Below are 18902 nucleotides of genomic sequence, written 5' to 3'. Positions count from 1 at the left end.
TCAGCAGCCCTGCTTCACATGTTCTTGTCTGTGTGCATTAATTTCTATGTGTGATATACGCCTCATATGCTATAAAAATAATGCTGTTGTACCCTTATTGGTACCCAGGTGAATTGGACATTATAGATATCAGTCATGCTTGTCTGGTGACAATTCTGTACCTTAGCGTAGTGGTAAAAATTGCTTTATATTCTAATAATATTAATATCTTAATATTCCATTCAAACAGTAGTTGTCAGTTTATTTCTCCTATATCTGTAGATACATTTACAATCATCAGTTAACCTATGGACTGTGGGTGTGGGAGTTTGTGTAGATTGTACCTTTAAGGCCAGAAATGGACTATTATTGTAGAGATGGACCGATCCGATATTACGTATCGGTATCGGTCCGATACTGACCTAAATTACTGGATCGGATATTGGAGAAAAATAAAAAAATGTAATCCGATCCATTAAATATCACGAAAGCACCTCACAAAACTTGCAACACGCCGTAACTCACCTCAGAACGTTAGCACGTCGGAGCAGAGCGTGATAGAGCGGCTGTGGCATGCGGGACCTGTCGGTGGTCTGGATAGCATTTGGAGCTTCGCTAGCAACCCGGCATTTCATCTCTGACAAAGTTATCCCGAGAGAAGTAAAGCAAGTGTGTAAGTCCATCTCTGAATGTTTGTAAAGCATTCCTGCGTTAAGCTTAACAAGCGACTGCCTCTCGCTCTCCGGCTGCTACTTCAATCATGAAACTGCTCAATGATCAGCTGATCGGCTTTTCTGTGCGAGTCCGTGTCTCTTGTTTGTTTTTGGCCCACTTTGCACCAGAAAGAGGAAACCAGCGGCTGAACCACAGCAGCACGTTTAAGCTTGATAAGCTGTTGTTAGAATTTATTTAATATTACTTTCTACTCGAGGATCTTTTTCTACGTAGCTGACGCTGGTAACTGTGCAGGGGCGGATCTAGCAAAGTTTAGCCAGGGGGGCCAATAGGGCATTAACAGGGAAAAGGGGGCACAAAGACATACTTTTCTTTCTTATTCTCATTTAAAATGTCTAGCTTTTAATAAATAATTATCTGACACCCAAAGTTTTAATTTGATGTAAAATGAATAAAGTCAATTACTGTATATAGTAACTATTAAGTCTAATATATATACCCTAGTAAGCTATAGTACTTTTTCCTTTGGGAAGGTACCATCTGTGCAGTCTATAATTTTGTTGAAGAAAGATGTTGAATCTATTTAATATTTCTTGAAAAATAATTGATTTCTGTGCATTTTTTTTCACACTGCATCAAATTAAGGTTGATTACGTCGATTAAGCATCATGAGGTGGAGCGTGAGGGGTGGTTCCCTATTTTTTATTTATTTATTTTTGTTGTTGCTGGGAGTTGGAACCCTATTAGTTAGGTTGCTTAATATTTATGCTAAGTACTCTTTAAAATACCAGAATAGGGAGGATGGTGTAGGTTTAAGTTTATTCGATTGATCAGTATTGCTGAACTATGAAATATTTTTTTTTGCATACAGGTATAACAGAATAGCTTTAGTGTAGTTGTTGTTTTAAACTTGAGTATGAACTTATACAAAATGCAGCAAGATATTTAAAAAACAGTTTTGTTGATTAAAAAACACTATATCGGATTCATATCGGTATCGGCAGATATCCAAATTTATGATATCGGTATCGGACATAAAAAAGTGGTATCGTGCCATCTCTATATTATTGTACTCCTACTTCTAAAATTGCGCCAGGTTAGACCCTTTGAAACGAGCTAAAGATGATATCTGCAAACCTTTTGTGAGATGAGCCCCTTATCTTGCAATGACATAATAGGATAAAGCACAGGCATGTGCCACTTGTGACATAAATCAGACAATATATGCATGGGAGTGTAATATTTCTACATGAATGTGACCAGAAGGACACCTTGAGTCCCCTGAGTAAGTCCGTGTTTAATTTTATCACCTTAAAACAACGAGCGAGAGGGCAGAAATCAACTCTGTGATGAATGTCATTAATTTCCACACCTCTAACCTGTTTCTGCATCTTTACATTTGTTGAGAAGTGTTTCATTTTGCTCTTACCAAGCAGCTTGGCATAGGAGCGAGGGAGAGACAAGTTCCCAATTTACGTTGTGGTGATCCCGCAGAGATTGCTATCATTAGAATAACTTTATTAGGCTTTCTGCTGCATTTCCTGTTTGATTTACTGCGCAGTCCCGAGGGCTCGCGTGTAGGCACAGAGGACTCCGCTATGCGAGCCAGACCTGCCGATGTTGTGGCGCAGGAACCTGAGTGTAACGTCCCGATTAATCTGGAGCTAAACGTAGCAGAAACATAACCAAGACACTGCCCAGTAAATCTGCTGCAGACCTTTTACATCAGCATGTGTATGCATTGGTACGTCAGCGTTTGTGTTAGCAGAAAGCTAACAACCATTTGCGGCTCTGGTACTGCAAAGCTTAGTCCTTGAAATGCAATTAAATATATTGTGTATATTCATATCACAGCTATGATTGTAAATAAATGCATTTAAAAAAAGTAGCTCGGGTGTTTTATCAATTCATGGCATATGTGACACCAGTATTTTACTAAATGAGGTAAAATGTTTGTGATTATATAGAATCTATTCAAACACAACAATGAACAATCAGAAGCAAACAAACTGCGTCACTGTCCCTTGTTGTGGTGTCTGTTAGCGAGCAAAGATTTCCTACTTTGTAAACAGTGTAAATAAACAACCTACAACTTTCTCCAGTTGTGTGACTTTTCCCTATAATCTTGTATAAACCAAGGAATTATTCAAGGACTGCAGCAGAAAATAAACAGAGGTGAACTTTGCTTTGTGCTGTAACTGTGTGTTAAAGAATTAAACTATTTTGTTGAGCTCCCTTTGGCCCGTTAAGGACTTAGACTGTATATAAACAATGAACGTTATGAACGCTATATTTGCCCCAAAACAAAGCTTAAAAATGCACGCAGCTTCATAGCTAAGTAACAATGTCCAGGACTGAAAAATGAAAGCAATATGAAATTGCCAAAAACTCTAATGGGCGCTAGGGGCTGGCTCCCAAAGACTCCCATGTTAAAGTGCCCAACTTCACAGTATTAAAAGCATGTTTTCAACCTTATACAAAACAGTTTTGGTCTCCAGTGCAATAAGATGCGAAGTAGATGTAAAACAGGGACACAAACAAGTATCCAAAAACACAAGGAAGAGGCGAAATCTAAGGACAGCCATGGAAACAAAGTAACTGGGCTGCAGGACACATCTTGACAAAGTACACAGGGAGGATTGGGTTATTTATACACACACAGATGGCTGATTAGGGATTAGACACAGGAGGGGAATGAGACACAGGGCCACACTGTCAACAACAAATGAAGACAATCAGGGAATCAAGCGAAGACAGAGAGGAAGCAAAACTACCACAGAACACAAAAGAAAACTAACCTTCAAAGTAAAACAGGAAAAAACACAAAGAGACTAATATCCATGAACGTTAACACTAAACAAGAGAACACAGAGGGACTAAGGAATAAACTGCTGCTACTACTACTGCTACAGATAACAATAATAACAGACCTAAACAAAAACACAAAATGGAAACTCATCACTAAAATGAACTAAGTAATAACATCAAGACTCACACAATACTGGAACAAAGAAATCAAAGCAGGAATTTAAAATCCAAAGACTAAAAATAAAACACAAACGCTATAACAACCATGAACTGGGGCTGTGTTGAGCTAGGTGGCTTGGCTAGGCTTGCCTTGCTTGCAAGCATTAGCTTATAGCTTGATGATAGCACTTCACCCCGTTGTCTAAACACCTGGCCACAATCAGTGGCGGTCCTAGCCTGTTAGGCGCCACAGACAAAACATATTAAGGATTGTACATTAACATAAAGCTGTTGCACACACACACACACATATGAAGAGAGAGAGAGTATGCATAGTATGCTAACGGCTACCAAACAGCCATCACAATTCATCATACAATGAGAACAGGACAAATCAACAATTAACAATGACTAATTAATATTAAAATCTGTAACATAATGTATTGTTTGGAGTTTAGTCTGTTACTGTTACTATTTTTACCATTTCTTCTTGGAGCAACTGTAACCCACATAATTTCCTTAGGGATTAATAAAGTATTCTGATTCTGATTGTTTCAGGATGACCTGCCATTGTCCAATCACACATCTGCTTACCTGCATCTTTTACTCGTTTCTCCTCCTCTTCTTTTCTCTTTTTTCTAAACTGATGGCTTTGAACTTTTCTTGTCCATCTTACATTGGTTTTAATTTTGCACTCCAGTATGAACACCCATCCCTCAACCCAAGGATCACCACAACATGATCTAACACACCTACACCTTAGTTCACAGATTCACTTTGTCTAGGGTGCATTTCTGAGATTTCTTGAAGCTTGGATTTACAACCTTATAAATGAAATGTGCTCTATTTGGAAGCAGCCGCCCCCCGCCCTCCCCTTTCGACGGGTTGTGTGTGAGACTTTAAATCATCAAACTGTAAATTTTAAATTGTTATTGATCCCTATGGAAGCCCGTTTCCGCCACTAAAAAAAAAAAAAAAGGATCCATAACTCAAAATTTCGAGTTATTTTCTCGAAATTTCGAGTTATTATCTCGAAATTTCGACATATTAACTCAAAATTTTGAGAAAAGCAACTCGAAATTTCGAGTTAGCGCTGCCAATCAGTAATCTACGTGAATGACGTCATTTCCATGTTACCCGGAAGCTGAAGCCCTCAGCTACAAATGCTACAGCTAAGCTACCGGTATTACATCCAGTCGTGAATGCACAGATTGCTGAGTGTTTTCAGCCTGGCTTCACAAATGATGAAATCCCTGTGTTATTAGCTGAATCACATGGTGTTACTATCAGCAAACATACTTTAATTTGTTGGGATCCGTTTTTGAGTGCGCGGTCCTGCGCCATATGCTTCCGGGTAACAAGAAAGCGACTTCATTCACGTATATTTTTGATTGGCAGAGCTAACTCGAAATTTTGAGAAAAGTAACTCGAAATTTCGAGTTATATTTCTCGAAATTTCGAGATAATAACTCGAAATTTTGAGAAAATAACTCGAAATTTCGAGTTATGGATACTAGCTTTTTTTTTTTTTTTTTAGTGGCGGAAACGGGCTTCCATAGATCCCTTTACCCCAAGTCCTAAAATGTAAATTTATTTTCTTACTCTTCTTATATATATTGTTTGTTTACTTGCACTGCTGTAACTGGAGCCTCGTCGTCTCGTCTCTCTATATACTGGACTGTATGTAACGGAAATGACAATAAAGTTTACTTTGACTTCAGCAGCGAGCAGGCGCACCGAGGGCTCTCGCGCTCACTTTTCGTGTATAGAATTTCGAAAAAACATTGTTGCAAATTATAAGTCTGGTGTTTTCGTGTTTGTTGGTTTGTTTTTATTTTGTTTTATTTTGCGAGTTGGTTATTAGATGCTGCACCAGCCGGTCAGAGAATCCCCCGCCACCGGGCGATAGAAAACCGATCGGTGCCTATGCCATTCCCAATATGCGCTGGCATGACGTCGGGGCAGCATGAGTACGAGCATTTTTAAAATTTTTTTTTTTGCAGATGCCCGTGATGCCGCCCGTATCTAAAACCACTACTGGCCACAATGCTAATGTTGAGACTTGCAAAGTCGGGAGTCCAAAATCAGTCACAGAGCCTACTTCCATCTTTTATGTACAGTTTATGTTAACCCCATAGTACCGACTCAAGCTAATCCTACCAGAGCACTAAACATGCTAATTGATGCTAATTCCCAAACCAGTAGAGGACTAAAGTGTTCTATGAGTATCTGAATGGTGTACTCAAATATCAAAAAGTTGAGTGTGGAGCACTGTACATCTTCAACAGTCAATATTTTGGCTGTATAGCTGAAAGATCGAGGCAAGCAAAGATTTCAGTTATCACTGATAATGATGATGAAATCAGTGGCAGCTAGCTAACTGCAGCAGATTTTTTCATCATGCAGGTGAGAGCAAACATTGCATGTGTTACATGTGTGGTAAACTGTTCACAAAGTGCAGTAGCTAGCACAGCAATTGCAGTCAGATATTGCATGCTATTTATGGTGCACAGCACAGCGCTTCTATTTCAGACAACACTACCCTTTCAGAGTGCATGTAACAAACGAGTAACTAATAAAGAATGTGCAAAAGAGGGACTGGTTTGTATTGGCCACCACCATCTTGTTTTTTATTAGAAGTGACCATATTTGGATTAAAAACTGAGGTTACAAGCTAGTGCTGTTAATCTTGGTTAGTGAGGTCTACATATAAACTATAAGAGTGTAATGTACTGTCATAGATATTTGCTAAGAAATAGTGCTAAGTAACAGCCACTCACCAAAACTGAAGCACAGACCTTTGTTGGCATCACAAAATAAGATATTTTAACTGTAAAATAATTACATTTTTAAAAATTCTCAAAAAGGCACAAACACAGTAGAGAGGTCCAGTTTAGCGACTCCAAATAGCAGAGATGAGGCCTATTTGATCGATCAGGTGTCAAAGTGGCCATGTCTAAAATCCTGTTTTTAAATGGAAGAGTTAATATCATTTTTTTAATCACCCCACTTGGAGTTGTTATGAAGCCGTGCAAGGATTCACTCACCATTGGAACAAGCTTACTAAAGGAAATGCAGTTTTTGGCACATCTGCGTTATTATTCCTTTAGCTGCGCTGCCTAGGCTGCGGGGGACGTCTTTCTTCTTCAATCACCTCTTTCATTCTCTATGTATTTATACACCATTCTGTATGTAATCATTAGTTATTAATAATCTCTGGCTCTTCCACAGTGTATTTTTTGTTCTGTCTTCCTCCCATCGCCCCTAACCAGTCACAGCATACGACTGCCCCTCCCTCTGCTGGAGGCTTCTTCCTGTTAAAAGGGAGTTTTTACTTCCCACTGTTGCTTGCTCAGAAGCGGTCGTTTACTTGTTGGGGTTTTCTCTGTGTTATTCCTTGTCACACAAAGCACCCTCAGGAGACTGCTGTTGTTATTTGGTGCTATATAGATGAGCCTGAATTGAAAACTTGAATTGAATTGGATTCTGCTGCAACTTGGAAAGTCCTTGACGATTGATCTGACAATAATAAATAATAAAAGCTGACAATAAGCTACACACGGTCTGAAGCAATGCAAAACTGCATATCTTTGAGTGTTATTTGAATCAGTCATATATCATCGTGTACACAGTCCACCTTCCTTCCATGTTTGAAGTTTAAAATGCTTCCTTTGCATGGAAGTTTTAAGGTCATGCTCTATGTCACAACCACTTTGCACAAAACTTATGTTAACCTCTGTTTTCCAAGTAAGATGTCCTATTTCTCCCCAGCACTAAGAAATAAAATTATACCACCTCATGATGCTGTAAAATTCTCAGAATTTCTCTCTAACTGCTGAACGTCGACTATTAGTCTGATGAGTACAAACACTGGATCAAATATCACGTGAACGATTACGAAACAGAGCCTGTGAGAGACCGGGCCAAGCCGTGAGCCCATCCCCTGGTTTACCCAACACTGAGACACTTTCAGAGCTCTTTTTTCAGAGTTGCTAAGTGTCTGTTATGATAACACAAAGTGGAAAAAAAAAAACACTCACACACACACGCAAAATATGATGCATCCCCTCAAATCTGCATTCAGAAAGCTCAAACTCCTGCTTCCTTCAAATCGCCTGTGAAGTGTTAATGTTCATTGTTGATTGACATCTTTGCATGTACCCTGGGGGGTTGTGTTCAGTGGAGCATGTATACGTTCTTTGAATGTGTCCATCGTGCAGCTGTGCAGCCCAGAAATATAAAATACACATTAGTGGGATAACATACTCCTACTGTAGGTTTTTCATCAGGGATGTTTGATTTTAAATTGTCACTTCAGTTCTGTTTCTGTCCACCATTTGTCTTTTTTTTTTTTCAATTTGTGCGCTGGTGGAGTGTAGCTGTGTACAATGTTTTAAAATACTGTACTTAAACACTTTTCACCACAAACCTGGAAGCCGTCCAGCACGACAATCTGACATGTTGGCAGTTGGAATTAAAGGCCTCACTCAGGAGCTTCTCTTTGACGGAGCACAGAAGGTACTTTTTACAGCACAGCACTGACATATTTAGTTATCAGACAGAAAATAATTTAACTCTGAAAACATGCTAAAAAGAAGATACTACATTAAGATGACACATTTGTAAAGAATATTAAGTGCAGCTTTTTAAAAATCTTTATCAACTTTGACAATGTCCTTTTTTTTGTTACATCACAGGCTTTTGTATATATTAAAACACATTTGGACCAAATATTAAAAGTGTATGTGCATCTTCCATTCATTTGGATAACATAATTTCAACATAAAGTACTAAACCTAATTGAGATGAATAGTTGTCAGTCAAAAATATATGTAATAAAAAAAAAATATATATCATATATTTATGAATGTAAAACTGACACGCAATTAAAAAACAGACTTTTTTGTGTATGTTGCATTATTGCTGAACTTCCATGCCTGGCCTGTGTAAATGTAAGGCAAAGCTCTACACCAACTCCATTAAGCTCCTATGACCTGCAGGTAAAATATCACTTTATATGTGACATGATATCTCCGCTTAAAGTTGGATACCTCCTGTGACATCCAAATATACATACCTGTGAATTTAGTTAAAAATAAACTTTGTTTGGCATTTTGACCTCAGCCTCTCCAGCCCACCGTCTGCCAGCCACGTCTTTATGTGGAAGCTGTTTATTTGCTCTGACGCTGAGGATTTCTACAAATATCACAAGAAGACACTGTATCTGCTGGGCTTCTTTCTCCACCGGCGGCATACCACAGTATGATGTGGCGTCATCTACATGCTTTCTGGTAAATTTGTGTAGCCTGCTAATTTTTTTCTAAATAAGCAACAGCATGAGGCGCCCGGGGGTAACGGAGTCAGTGATTCATCAGTCACCATTCTTGTCGTAATTATGATTTCTATTTTGACATCAGGGAAAGTCTTTGAAGTGTGTTTGGTGCCGTGGAGAGCCAGCGAACAGCCTAATGGAGATGGAGTATCAAACCTGTTCGGTGCTTGCCAGTCTTCTCTGAGCAATCACCCATGATACCCACCCATGGTGAAACAGAACTGGCTCTTTCTTGTCATGGCAAACCTCCTCATCTCACGATCCCCTGAAATAACACCATGTTTGCCGAAGACTTTTTTTTACAGCTGCTGGAGAACACCGGATAACCCCTCTGTAGGATATTTCACTTTATAGCTGAACTTTTCCAGAAAACATCAGAAATCAAGTCTTGAACCACTGTTAGAGCAAAGTATTAGCCATCTGTGTAGAAAAACCTTTTGTAAGCGTGCGGCAAATATAGCTGATCCTTATGAAAACAGTGATAATGAGGAGGAGTATTACGCTAGAGTTCCTGTTTGTTGGTGCCTTCACCTCTGTTTGTCAGTGAGTAAGCCATTTGTAATGTCAAAATGGAGAAATAATGAAGCATAATGGCGCCTCTTTGCTCTGTGACATGCGGTAATGTTTTTTTATCACCTCTTAACACGTATCGTGTACCCTCTGATCACCTCTGACAAAAGGATGTCCTCTTGTCTGTTTCGTTTGATTGTTCTTTTCCCGTGAACGTACACAACATTGCACTGTGGATTTCTTTCTATATTTATGGGATAAAAACAGCACAACACAAAGGGAACGCTGGCCCAGACAGGCTGGCACATATCTCAGGGTGTGAACGGGTGGGGGTAATTTCCTAAAGGTGTAGACACCTGGCCCCGCCTGGGGTTTACGGCAAGGTCAGGACACCTGCGCTGTTTTATAGCCGAACTTCCTGCAGAGGGCTTTGCTATTACAGGTGTTCACACCTAACATTTATTTATTTTAGATTTCAAAGGTGGTTCACATACACTCAGCATGTAGAAGTGGAGATGCAGCAGAAGAGCCCCGGTACAGTCGGTTTGGGAGGAAGAGGCACGACAGAATGGCGATTCAGCTTTGTACGGTGAGCTTTTGCACAAACTTCAAATATATTTACAATATTAAACAATTAATGATTCATAAGATGTGATATTTACAGATATTACAAGTGACATGGGTTCAGTGATCGCAGCGGAATGAGTCAGTAACTGGAGTTGCTCTTTCTTAGCAGAACTTGAAAGAAAAAAGCAAAAAGAAAACCAAGAAAAACCAAAAAAAAAAAAACAACCATTTCACATTGTTTCCTCTCCTGTTTCCAGAGGAGACAAACACACCTCTGGTGTCAAAAGAGCCTGGTCAAGTTAATGCCAAGAAATCTGTGGTACAATACAAACAGTTTAATTGTGTAATTAACAATCAATAACCACTTCTAGTTAGAACATTTCTGCCGAAAGGAACCGAGAAACACTTATAAAACAGTCAGTCGTAACAAAATAACTGGTGTTCTCATTGAAATGAACTCATAAAAAAGAAACACTTTTTTACAGAATATTTATACAGGAGTAGCTTTTTGAATTGGATTCTTAACCAAAGGAAGACACATCGCAGACATCGATTTTCACACAGATTGCATATGTTTTTCTTTCTAAGGTGTTCTATAGGTTAGTCATTTTACCTAAGCTTATTTGCATGATAGTAAAAATTGCATACAACATTAATTGTGAAGCTTGTAGCATGAGTTGCTTGACATACAGCACTTTTTATAGGCAACCTTTAAAGCACATTTCTCCATTTAAAACGTTTAAGACACTTCTTGTTTTTACTGCCCACTGAAATTACATTTATAAATAGAAACAAGATCGGTGGAATAAAAAAAAGAGAGAGAGAGCGCGCACAAGGAAACATAAACTGTTTTTTTAGTTTTTTTTTTAGAAAAAGTAATTACATCAGAAACACTGCATGAACTGCAAATAAATAATGTCAGACAACATAAACATTGTGAAATTCACATTTCCAACTGTGTGTCAATTCAGAAAGTTACAGTGACAAAGGTTTTGCAAAATAATCTAACATCGGCAGTGCCGTATAGTACAAGGCATTTGTTGGCATAGTTTTTTAAGACTGTATTTTTTTTACAGTTACAATATAATGTCTATATATATATATATTTATATTTCTTCCCTAACAAATAATATGTAAAGAGACTGAGCTATTCTCGTAGATGCACCTGGGCTGGGTGATCGCGTTCCAGAGTTTGGAGTGATCCATAATCACATTATGCGCTTTTTAAAAAGAATAACTAATCTGCCAGCAGGCTCCAGACTTGATACCTCATAATTAAGGCCTTGTCATCCACATGGTCCTTGATTTCATTTGCTATTTTCTTAAAAAAAAAAGAATCCAGTTAAACATCACATACGTAAACACCTATCGAAGTCCTAGCAAACTCCAGGGGAACTTTTTTTTCCTTTTTCAATATAATCAGTAGCTCAAAAAGATAAAGTAAGTCAGTGTAAAACAACAGACATAGAGTGCAGTCAGCAAATATCCACGGCAACATACTTAATAATTTTTTTGTGCAGATTATTTAAACGATGCATCAGTCTTTACAGTGAATAATACAAGTTTTACAAAATCGAAAAAGTAGTACTTTTTGTATTACTGAGTCTGAAATGGGCTTTCCAGTGTGTGAACACTCATTTCGCACTGTGAGTTCATATGTGTGTGTGTGTGTGTGTGTGTGTGTGTATATATATATATATATATATATATATATATATATATATATATATATATGAACACTCCTCATACAGTCCAGATGCTGTACTGATTGAAAACACTACTTCTCTTTGTTTGCAGTGTGGTGTTTCTGTGGCGGCCAGAGCGTTACATTTAGCACAGTCACCAGTCTGTGTGCACAGGAAAACTCTCAGTACATGTTTCAGGGGGAGAGTCCTACTCCTTGGCCTCGTGCTCTGACTCGGACTGGGCTTCGGCACCTCGGCCCAGCTGCTCTTCGATCTTGATGGAGAAGATGGTGCTGTTGGTCTGCGTGCTCTCGTCCAGCTCCTTCAACAGCTCTCCGCTCTCCCTGAAGTCCGTCAGCTCTTCCTCAAAGGCCGGGCTGCTGCTGCTGCTACTGCTGCTGGTGGTGTTGTTGACGATGGCTGCAATAGTGGTGTTGTTGTTGTTAATGGGCTCCTTGGGTGCCTTTGCTGGGTGACTGACATAAAAGCGCTGGTTCTGGAAGAACTTGATGATGGTGAGCTTGGGCAGGTCCAGCTGGGCTGAAAGGGTGTGGATGGCCTCCTCGTCGGGGTATAGGCCCACGTCCTGGATGAAGCTCTGCAGGATACCTAGAGCTTCCAGGGAGATCTTGCCTCCACCCGTGCGGGATTTGATGCTCCCTCCGCGGCTGCCTTCGTCCTCCGTTTCGGCCGGAGAGGCGGTGGAGGGTTGGCGAGGTGGCAACCGGGGACCGGTGGTGGGCTGCTGTTGCTGCAAGGGCTGTTGGGAGGGGTGGAGGGACAAGGAGGGCTGGTGCTGCTGCTGTGTCTGAGGCGGCTGAGCCTGCAGTGAGGAAAAAAAAAGAAAGAGGGAAGAGAAAGGAGATGGGGATGTTATCAGTGAACACTTATCGGCGCCTTAATAAGGCCTTTCATTAAAATCAATTGAGTTGTGAGGAAAAATGGGCCTGCTGTGTATAGAACAGGCACTTGGTTGAAGGAATTTTCCATGTAATATCTGATTGAATGCAATCAGTTCTGCAGATATGATGTTTTTCCTTTTTTGGTAGTGGGAGCTTGAGTCTCATTGTGGAGGTAGAGGAGGCAACAGCCCCACACCAGCATATACACTCGTACACATGAGTGACACGATCGGCTCCACGCACACTGGGAATTCACAGGCAAACTGGCCTCTCTATTATATCCTGTGCTGCTTATCGGCCTCTATTGCCCGGCAGTGATAAACAAGCTCCCTGTGCACAATTCATATCGCGATGGTCTGGCTGATTTGCCGCCGTGTGAGAATGCTATCGATGGCTTTCGCTCTGCCGTCAGAGTCCCGTTAGTGTAAACACATGACACATTACTCGTAAAATGTCTCATTGTGTGGTTGGAGAGCGAGTGAGTGGGCAACTCGTGGTCTCTATTGACCCTGCAAAATGGGCGCTCTTTTATTTTCATTTCTGAGTCAGACACTGTAGATAGGTGTTTCATAATGAAGTTTGCAAAACAGCACTTTGCAGGGACTCTGCTTGCCAGCTGCATAAATGCACCCAAAGATGTGATTTTTACTGTATCCATATACTGAGCCGGGCTAGTTCTTGTTGAGCAAATGTGAGCTAATTTGGCTAATGTATCACGTTAGTAAAAGAGCAGCACAAAATAGTTAAACACCAGTCTCTTATGGACACTGTAAAACTGCACCATTAAATCAGAAATAATCCTATTTTATCAATCTGCAACCGTTTTGCATTTGCATGCAAAGTATGCACAAAATTCCCTCATTCCATATCTGCTGCTCAAACTGATTTGTCAAAGAAATCCTATTACCTTATTTATATCCACTAAATGACAGTCTTTGTGAAACGCTGCCATTGTATCCAAGTAACCAAATAACTAATCAACCACTCTGCTGTGGCTCAGACTTTTAATAGAAGTATTATTGTACTTCATTAAGATGTTTCGACCGTTAACCGAGCCTGTGTGTTATTTTCTATTCATCTGCCAGATGTCTCTTATAAAGCAGCTCTGTTAAGCAAGTTCAGCCTAATGATATCTTTGAAAACGTTTTTTGCTTAAAAAGTAGCAACTTTTAAGTGTTGCAGTGTTGTTAATTTATGTGTTCGCAGAAACTCCTGAGTGCTGTTAGGGTTAGAATTACTGAAAGAAGAAGTCAAATGGGGAAAATTAAGGTTTCCCTTTTTTTTTAAACTAAATTATTTTTGACACAGACCTTTGGAAAACAGGATATGCACAGATACAATAATCAGACTTCATTAGGATTTTTAAAAATGATTCTCTCCACTGTTACATAATATCTTTAAACTACTTTTCATAAGAAATTGTACCAAAAAGAGATCCAAATCACAAGCACAAATAATCAAATTGCTTTGATTTAGCAATTAGTGATCCATCTATCCATTTTTTTAACAGCTGGGGGAGGGGAGCACCTTATATTTTACTTTGACATCCACACCTAAGGGCAGTTTAGAATAAGCAGTTAACCCAACATGTGATCAGCCACAGCCAACCAGTGGATTCAGCCCCAGAAACATATTGCTGTGATTCAATATTCATGTTCTGGAACACATCTGTTGTAGTTTTAGCTCGGTGCCTTGCCCAAAGGCACTGGCTCAGGTCATAATCTTGTGAAAAATATCACACTCACCTGTAGCTGGTCACTGGAAATGTGCATCAAGTGCGACGGCCGCTCGTTGTGGTGCTGCTGGCCGGCGCTGCTCTCCTGCTCGTAGATGGCATCGCGTTCGGCCTGAGAGAGGCTCAGGAAGCGTCGGATCATGGAGAGGTTCTCCCAGAGTGTTCGGTTCTCTGGAGACGGATCCTCTTTCCAGCGCAGCAGCTCACAGAGCCAGCCCTGGACAAAACATTTGAAAGGAAGGAGGGAGAAGGAAGGAGAAAAAGGATACAAATCAGTAAGAATAGAATGTACTGCAATTCGGACCGTGATGTCCAAAATGTTTAAGCACAGTTGCAGCCCTAAAAAGGCCAAACAATCAACCAGACTACGAAACCTTAAAACAGAGCTGCTTCTATCGGAAGCATCAAAGTACTGTGAGGAAGAAAAAGCCACTGTGACACCATTTCAAAATAATTAACACATTTTTTCACTAAAATGAACAAAATAAAACGAAAACCACTCATAAAATGCACCATTGGGGCTTTTTTGGGTTACACAGCTGAAGATGAAGACGTAAGGTAGACAAGGTCAAGCAGCACAGCAGGAGGGAACATTTTAATATGACAAGAAAGACATACTGGCATATTGAGTAGCACCCTTGGGAGGAAGTGAGTGACTCCCATGTTTAAAATGCTCCAGCAGAGGGCCATGAAAGACAGAGCTGAGGAACAGTATAAGACAAGTGCACTTAGAAAAGGCTTTATTTGATTAATACAATGCACAAAGAGGTCTGACCTTGGTGATTAAAAGATTCAGCGAGAGCCCGACACAGGAAGCGCTAACACTCAAAGTGCAGCGGGGAAGGCAGAACCCCCCCCCCCCCCCCACCCCCCCCCACACACACACACACACACACACACACATGTATTTGACAACATGACTTGAACATGCATGATAAAAGTTGGTCTCCTTTTAGAGACATCGCATCATTTGGTCATACTGCTTTGATATTTTATTCTTTGTTATATTAAATTTTTGTTGTTTAAATAGGGAACTAATCAGTTGCTAAAATAATCAAGATGTTCGAGTTCATGTGTTCATTGGATGTTTGAAGATCAAGATGCAATACACATATGAATCTAATGATAAATTGAAATGACCAAGAAATCAGTGGGCAGGATTATTGCTCATAAAAACAGCTGCAGGTAGCGATGCACCAACATGTCAGCTTATTATTGGTACCATCAGATTTTGCTGATGTCGACTGACATCCACGTAATCAGCAAAAACATGAAGACTTAGCAAAGTCAGGCTACGTTTTGTTTTCAAAATATGAAAAATTTAAAATGGTTGCTTCCCCAGTATAAAGGGAGAACACAATAAAAATAGAAAATGATCAGAACTGTTGCTTGGTCAAACTATCATTTAAAGTGTTGGTAACATCGGTGTTACTCGATTCTAATTACTAATCTCACTTCCCTTTCATTTCTTTACAAACAGAAACGCCTCACGGTCACAGTTGCTAAATGTGTGTTTATGTTTGCTCATGGAGCCGAGTGAAAGACTGAGGACTGCACAGACAGAAGGGCTCTACAGGGGCTGAGTGACGTGGTCAGACGTGATGACCTAAACCTCAGCAGGCCAGTGTGTGAGTGTGTGAGTAAGAGTGAAAGGAAATAACGCACTGAAGAGCTGCGTGGGAGAGAGAGAAGGGTAACGAAGTGGGGGGGCCTGCAGTGATGTGGGCATGAAATTGTAGTGAAGCTAGAAGAGAGCTGTAAAGGAACAAGAGAGGATGAAGAAGGAGGGATGGCCGCGGAGCAAAAAGCAGCGAGGAGGAAACGCGGCGTCAAAGACAGACAGCGAGGTGTGTGAGTGTGTGTGTTACAGAGGGCCGCTCTCTCAGCCGGGTAGTCTGTCCTGGCAGCGCGACAGAGCGGCGCTGTAATCTCCCGGCCAGTGCGCGGCAGCACCTTTCATTTCCACAGGATTACACCGTGCTGCTGGTCTGCACGCAGACACACATGCACACACACAGAGGGCAGAGCCACGCCGCCACACTGCATGCAAGAGATAACTCAGCAGTTTGGTTGTCCCCTGTTCCAACTCCTCCCATAAGCCACATCAAACCCAGGAGGGGTTTTGGAGGAAGGCGAGAGGGGGAGAAAGAGAGGGAGAGAGAGAGACATAAAGGGAGGGAAGGAGAGAGAGAAAGGTGGGGGAGAGGGGGCCATAAAGCCTGCGTGCCCACCTTGTTCCTTTGCCACGTTTATTGTTGCGTTTTTAATTTGCATGCAGAGGGATTTGGACAGCGCTCCAGTTGGGCTGTCTGTGGTTTCAGCTGATTCGGTAGTGAGGAAGAACACACACACACACACACACAGACACCCCCCCCCCCCCCCCCCCAAAAAAAAAAAAACACAAACAGACGCACACAAACCACCACACACCATCTTGTCAAAGCCAGAGAAACAGTACCCCAGCCCAACGATGGAGTAATCCAACTCAAACACTCCCCAAACCAGCAGGATTAAACCCAAAGTAGCAGAGCCAATCAAACAAAGGCGCGACGTGAACTCCATTCCAATGCCAGGAAGTCCATTTGATGAAATAAAGTACAGAGTTTATTAGTTCACAAGTGTGAATGTTCGTTTGTGTGGCTTTTTTTCTCTCTTTTTTGCTTTCGACTGTTTCTGGGCTGCCATAGACGATGCTGAAGGAAGAATCACGTGCCAGGAAGAAAAGAATGTTTTTAAACGCCGCCCCTGTCCAACACTGCGGACAGTGGACAGTCAGCACTTTCCAGCTTCAAGAGCTCTGTTTGTGTTTGTCTAATTGCATTGCTTCCACAGTCCAGGCAGAGGCAGGGGGACGGCAGAGAGGACAGAGATGGAGAGGGACAACGAGAGCGAGACAGAGAAAGAAGTGAGCAGTTCCCTCTTGAACTTTGGAAGAAATAAAGTTGGGATAAAGTAAAGTAACAAATGTACTGTAAAATATGGCATACCATGAAATTTATTTGATATAAAACCTACTTAAATATGACTATTTTTCACAAAAATTACCCCATCAACGAGACTTTATGTTCAACATTCCCGCACTCCACTGATATTACCATACTGTTTCAAATCTGTTTTCCCCTTTATTGTTTAATGTAATTTGTTGAGCCTCTCCACTGCAGCTGACAAGCACCAACTGCTCTTGATTGGATCATGGAACTTGCTGCCCCTGCCACTAAAGTGTTCCAATACGGCCCAGAAAACAAAAATCTAGGGCTCTTCAATGCAGTGTACTCAGTGTTTTGTTGAAGATCATTAAGGGCTCTCTATAAATAAACAGAACAGGTAGTTCAGAACAGGCCTGTTTGACGACCAATAGAGAATACGGCGCTCTCTCAAAGTGTTTCACAACAACATTGTTGTAAAGGCATTTTCTCATATCGCATGACTACAAAATGCTGCAGCAACAGGAACCAAAAGTCTACTTATACTTGCTACACTGTCTTTGGCTGATAACTTTGATAATGATCAGTTACAGCAAACCTACATTCATATCAGAAACAGAAGTAACAGATTTATTTTTATTAGGTGGACTCTACAGTTCTAATCTTCGCACCTCTCATCCCCCCTCACAGTTTGCAACCGCAGAAAACAATGTCAGCCAAGCTAGAACTCAACACCCAGCAGAAAAACGACGACCAAACTTAACAAATGTCTGTGTTGGAAGCGAACGGTGACCTAAAACCGGTGTAAACGTTCATTTTCCTCACTCTCCTTTGCGTCTGCCGCACCTGTAATTTGCCCATGGTGGGAAATCACTTGCACTTTTGGAAAACGCCACAAAGTAGGCCTTTTACAGTTTTCCACTAAATTTTCTCTCGGGTGAAAACTGTTGCATTGTTTTCATTTGAATCATTAGTTTGACCTCAAAGTCACAACATTGACCCCAAAAATTGCAATTCTTCATGACATTCTGACTTTTTACTGACAATTAACCTTCACTTTAACGGTTAATAAATCATATTTACTATGCATTTAAGGACAAACAGCTTTACAGCTGACCTAATAAAGAAAGCTATTGCTCAGGAGAGCAGAGGTCAGTTCTCAGGCTGCTTGTCCTTAGCATACTCTAAATACTGGACTACAAATTGCCCCCACGTGTAGCTATTAGCATGCGAGTGTTTAAAGTGAAAAAAATGTTTCATAAATGGGTGAATGTGGCTTGTAGTATAAAAAGCGCTTTGAGCGGTCAGCAAGACTAGAAAAGCACTATACAAATATCCGTCCATCCAAACACATTTTTTCCAACCTAGATAACCTCAGAAATCACAGATTAAGTAGTGAACTGGAAAGGCAGTTTATTTGGATACAAAGCACATCTCTCAGTTGAACTCACAGATGCTGCAAACAGGTTCATTGAAGCAATAAGTACTGAAAGGCATAGGATTATCTTGCTATGCTGGCACACACCTGCAACAATATTGCGCTGTAATCCGCTGCCTCTGGGTCATTGTTGCTTAATTATTAATTACTTTCAAACAACTGGACTGACAATCAAGGATTCTTTTTCT

General features: G+C 40.6%; 1 protein-coding gene across 3 annotated transcripts in view; it reads right to left on the bottom strand.

The window, feature by feature from the left end:
- Positions 1–10055: 10055 nt before the first annotated feature.
- satb1b (SATB homeobox 1b) overlaps positions 10056–18902 on the bottom strand; it is a 57966-nt gene continuing 49119 nt past the window's right edge. For all 3 annotated transcript variants that reach the window (XM_004568529.5, XM_076890226.1, XM_004568528.5), the window contains exons 12-13: positions 14363–14569; positions 10056–12538 (exon numbers count right to left, since the gene is read on the bottom strand). In XM_004568529.5, coding sequence (XP_004568586.3) covers positions 11924–12538; positions 14363–14569 — 822 coding nt within the window. In that variant the 3' untranslated portion in view covers positions 10056–11923. The remainder of the gene's footprint in view (positions 12539–14362; positions 14570–18902) is intronic.

Source organism: Maylandia zebra, linkage group LG11 (assembly GCF_041146795.1).
Source record: "Maylandia zebra isolate NMK-2024a linkage group LG11, Mzebra_GT3a, whole genome shotgun sequence".
Classification (NCBI taxonomy): Eukaryota; Metazoa; Chordata; class Actinopteri; order Cichliformes; family Cichlidae; genus Maylandia; species Maylandia zebra.
The sequence above is the reverse complement of the archived record's forward strand: the minus strand, read 5'-3'. Positions and strand labels throughout refer to the sequence as shown.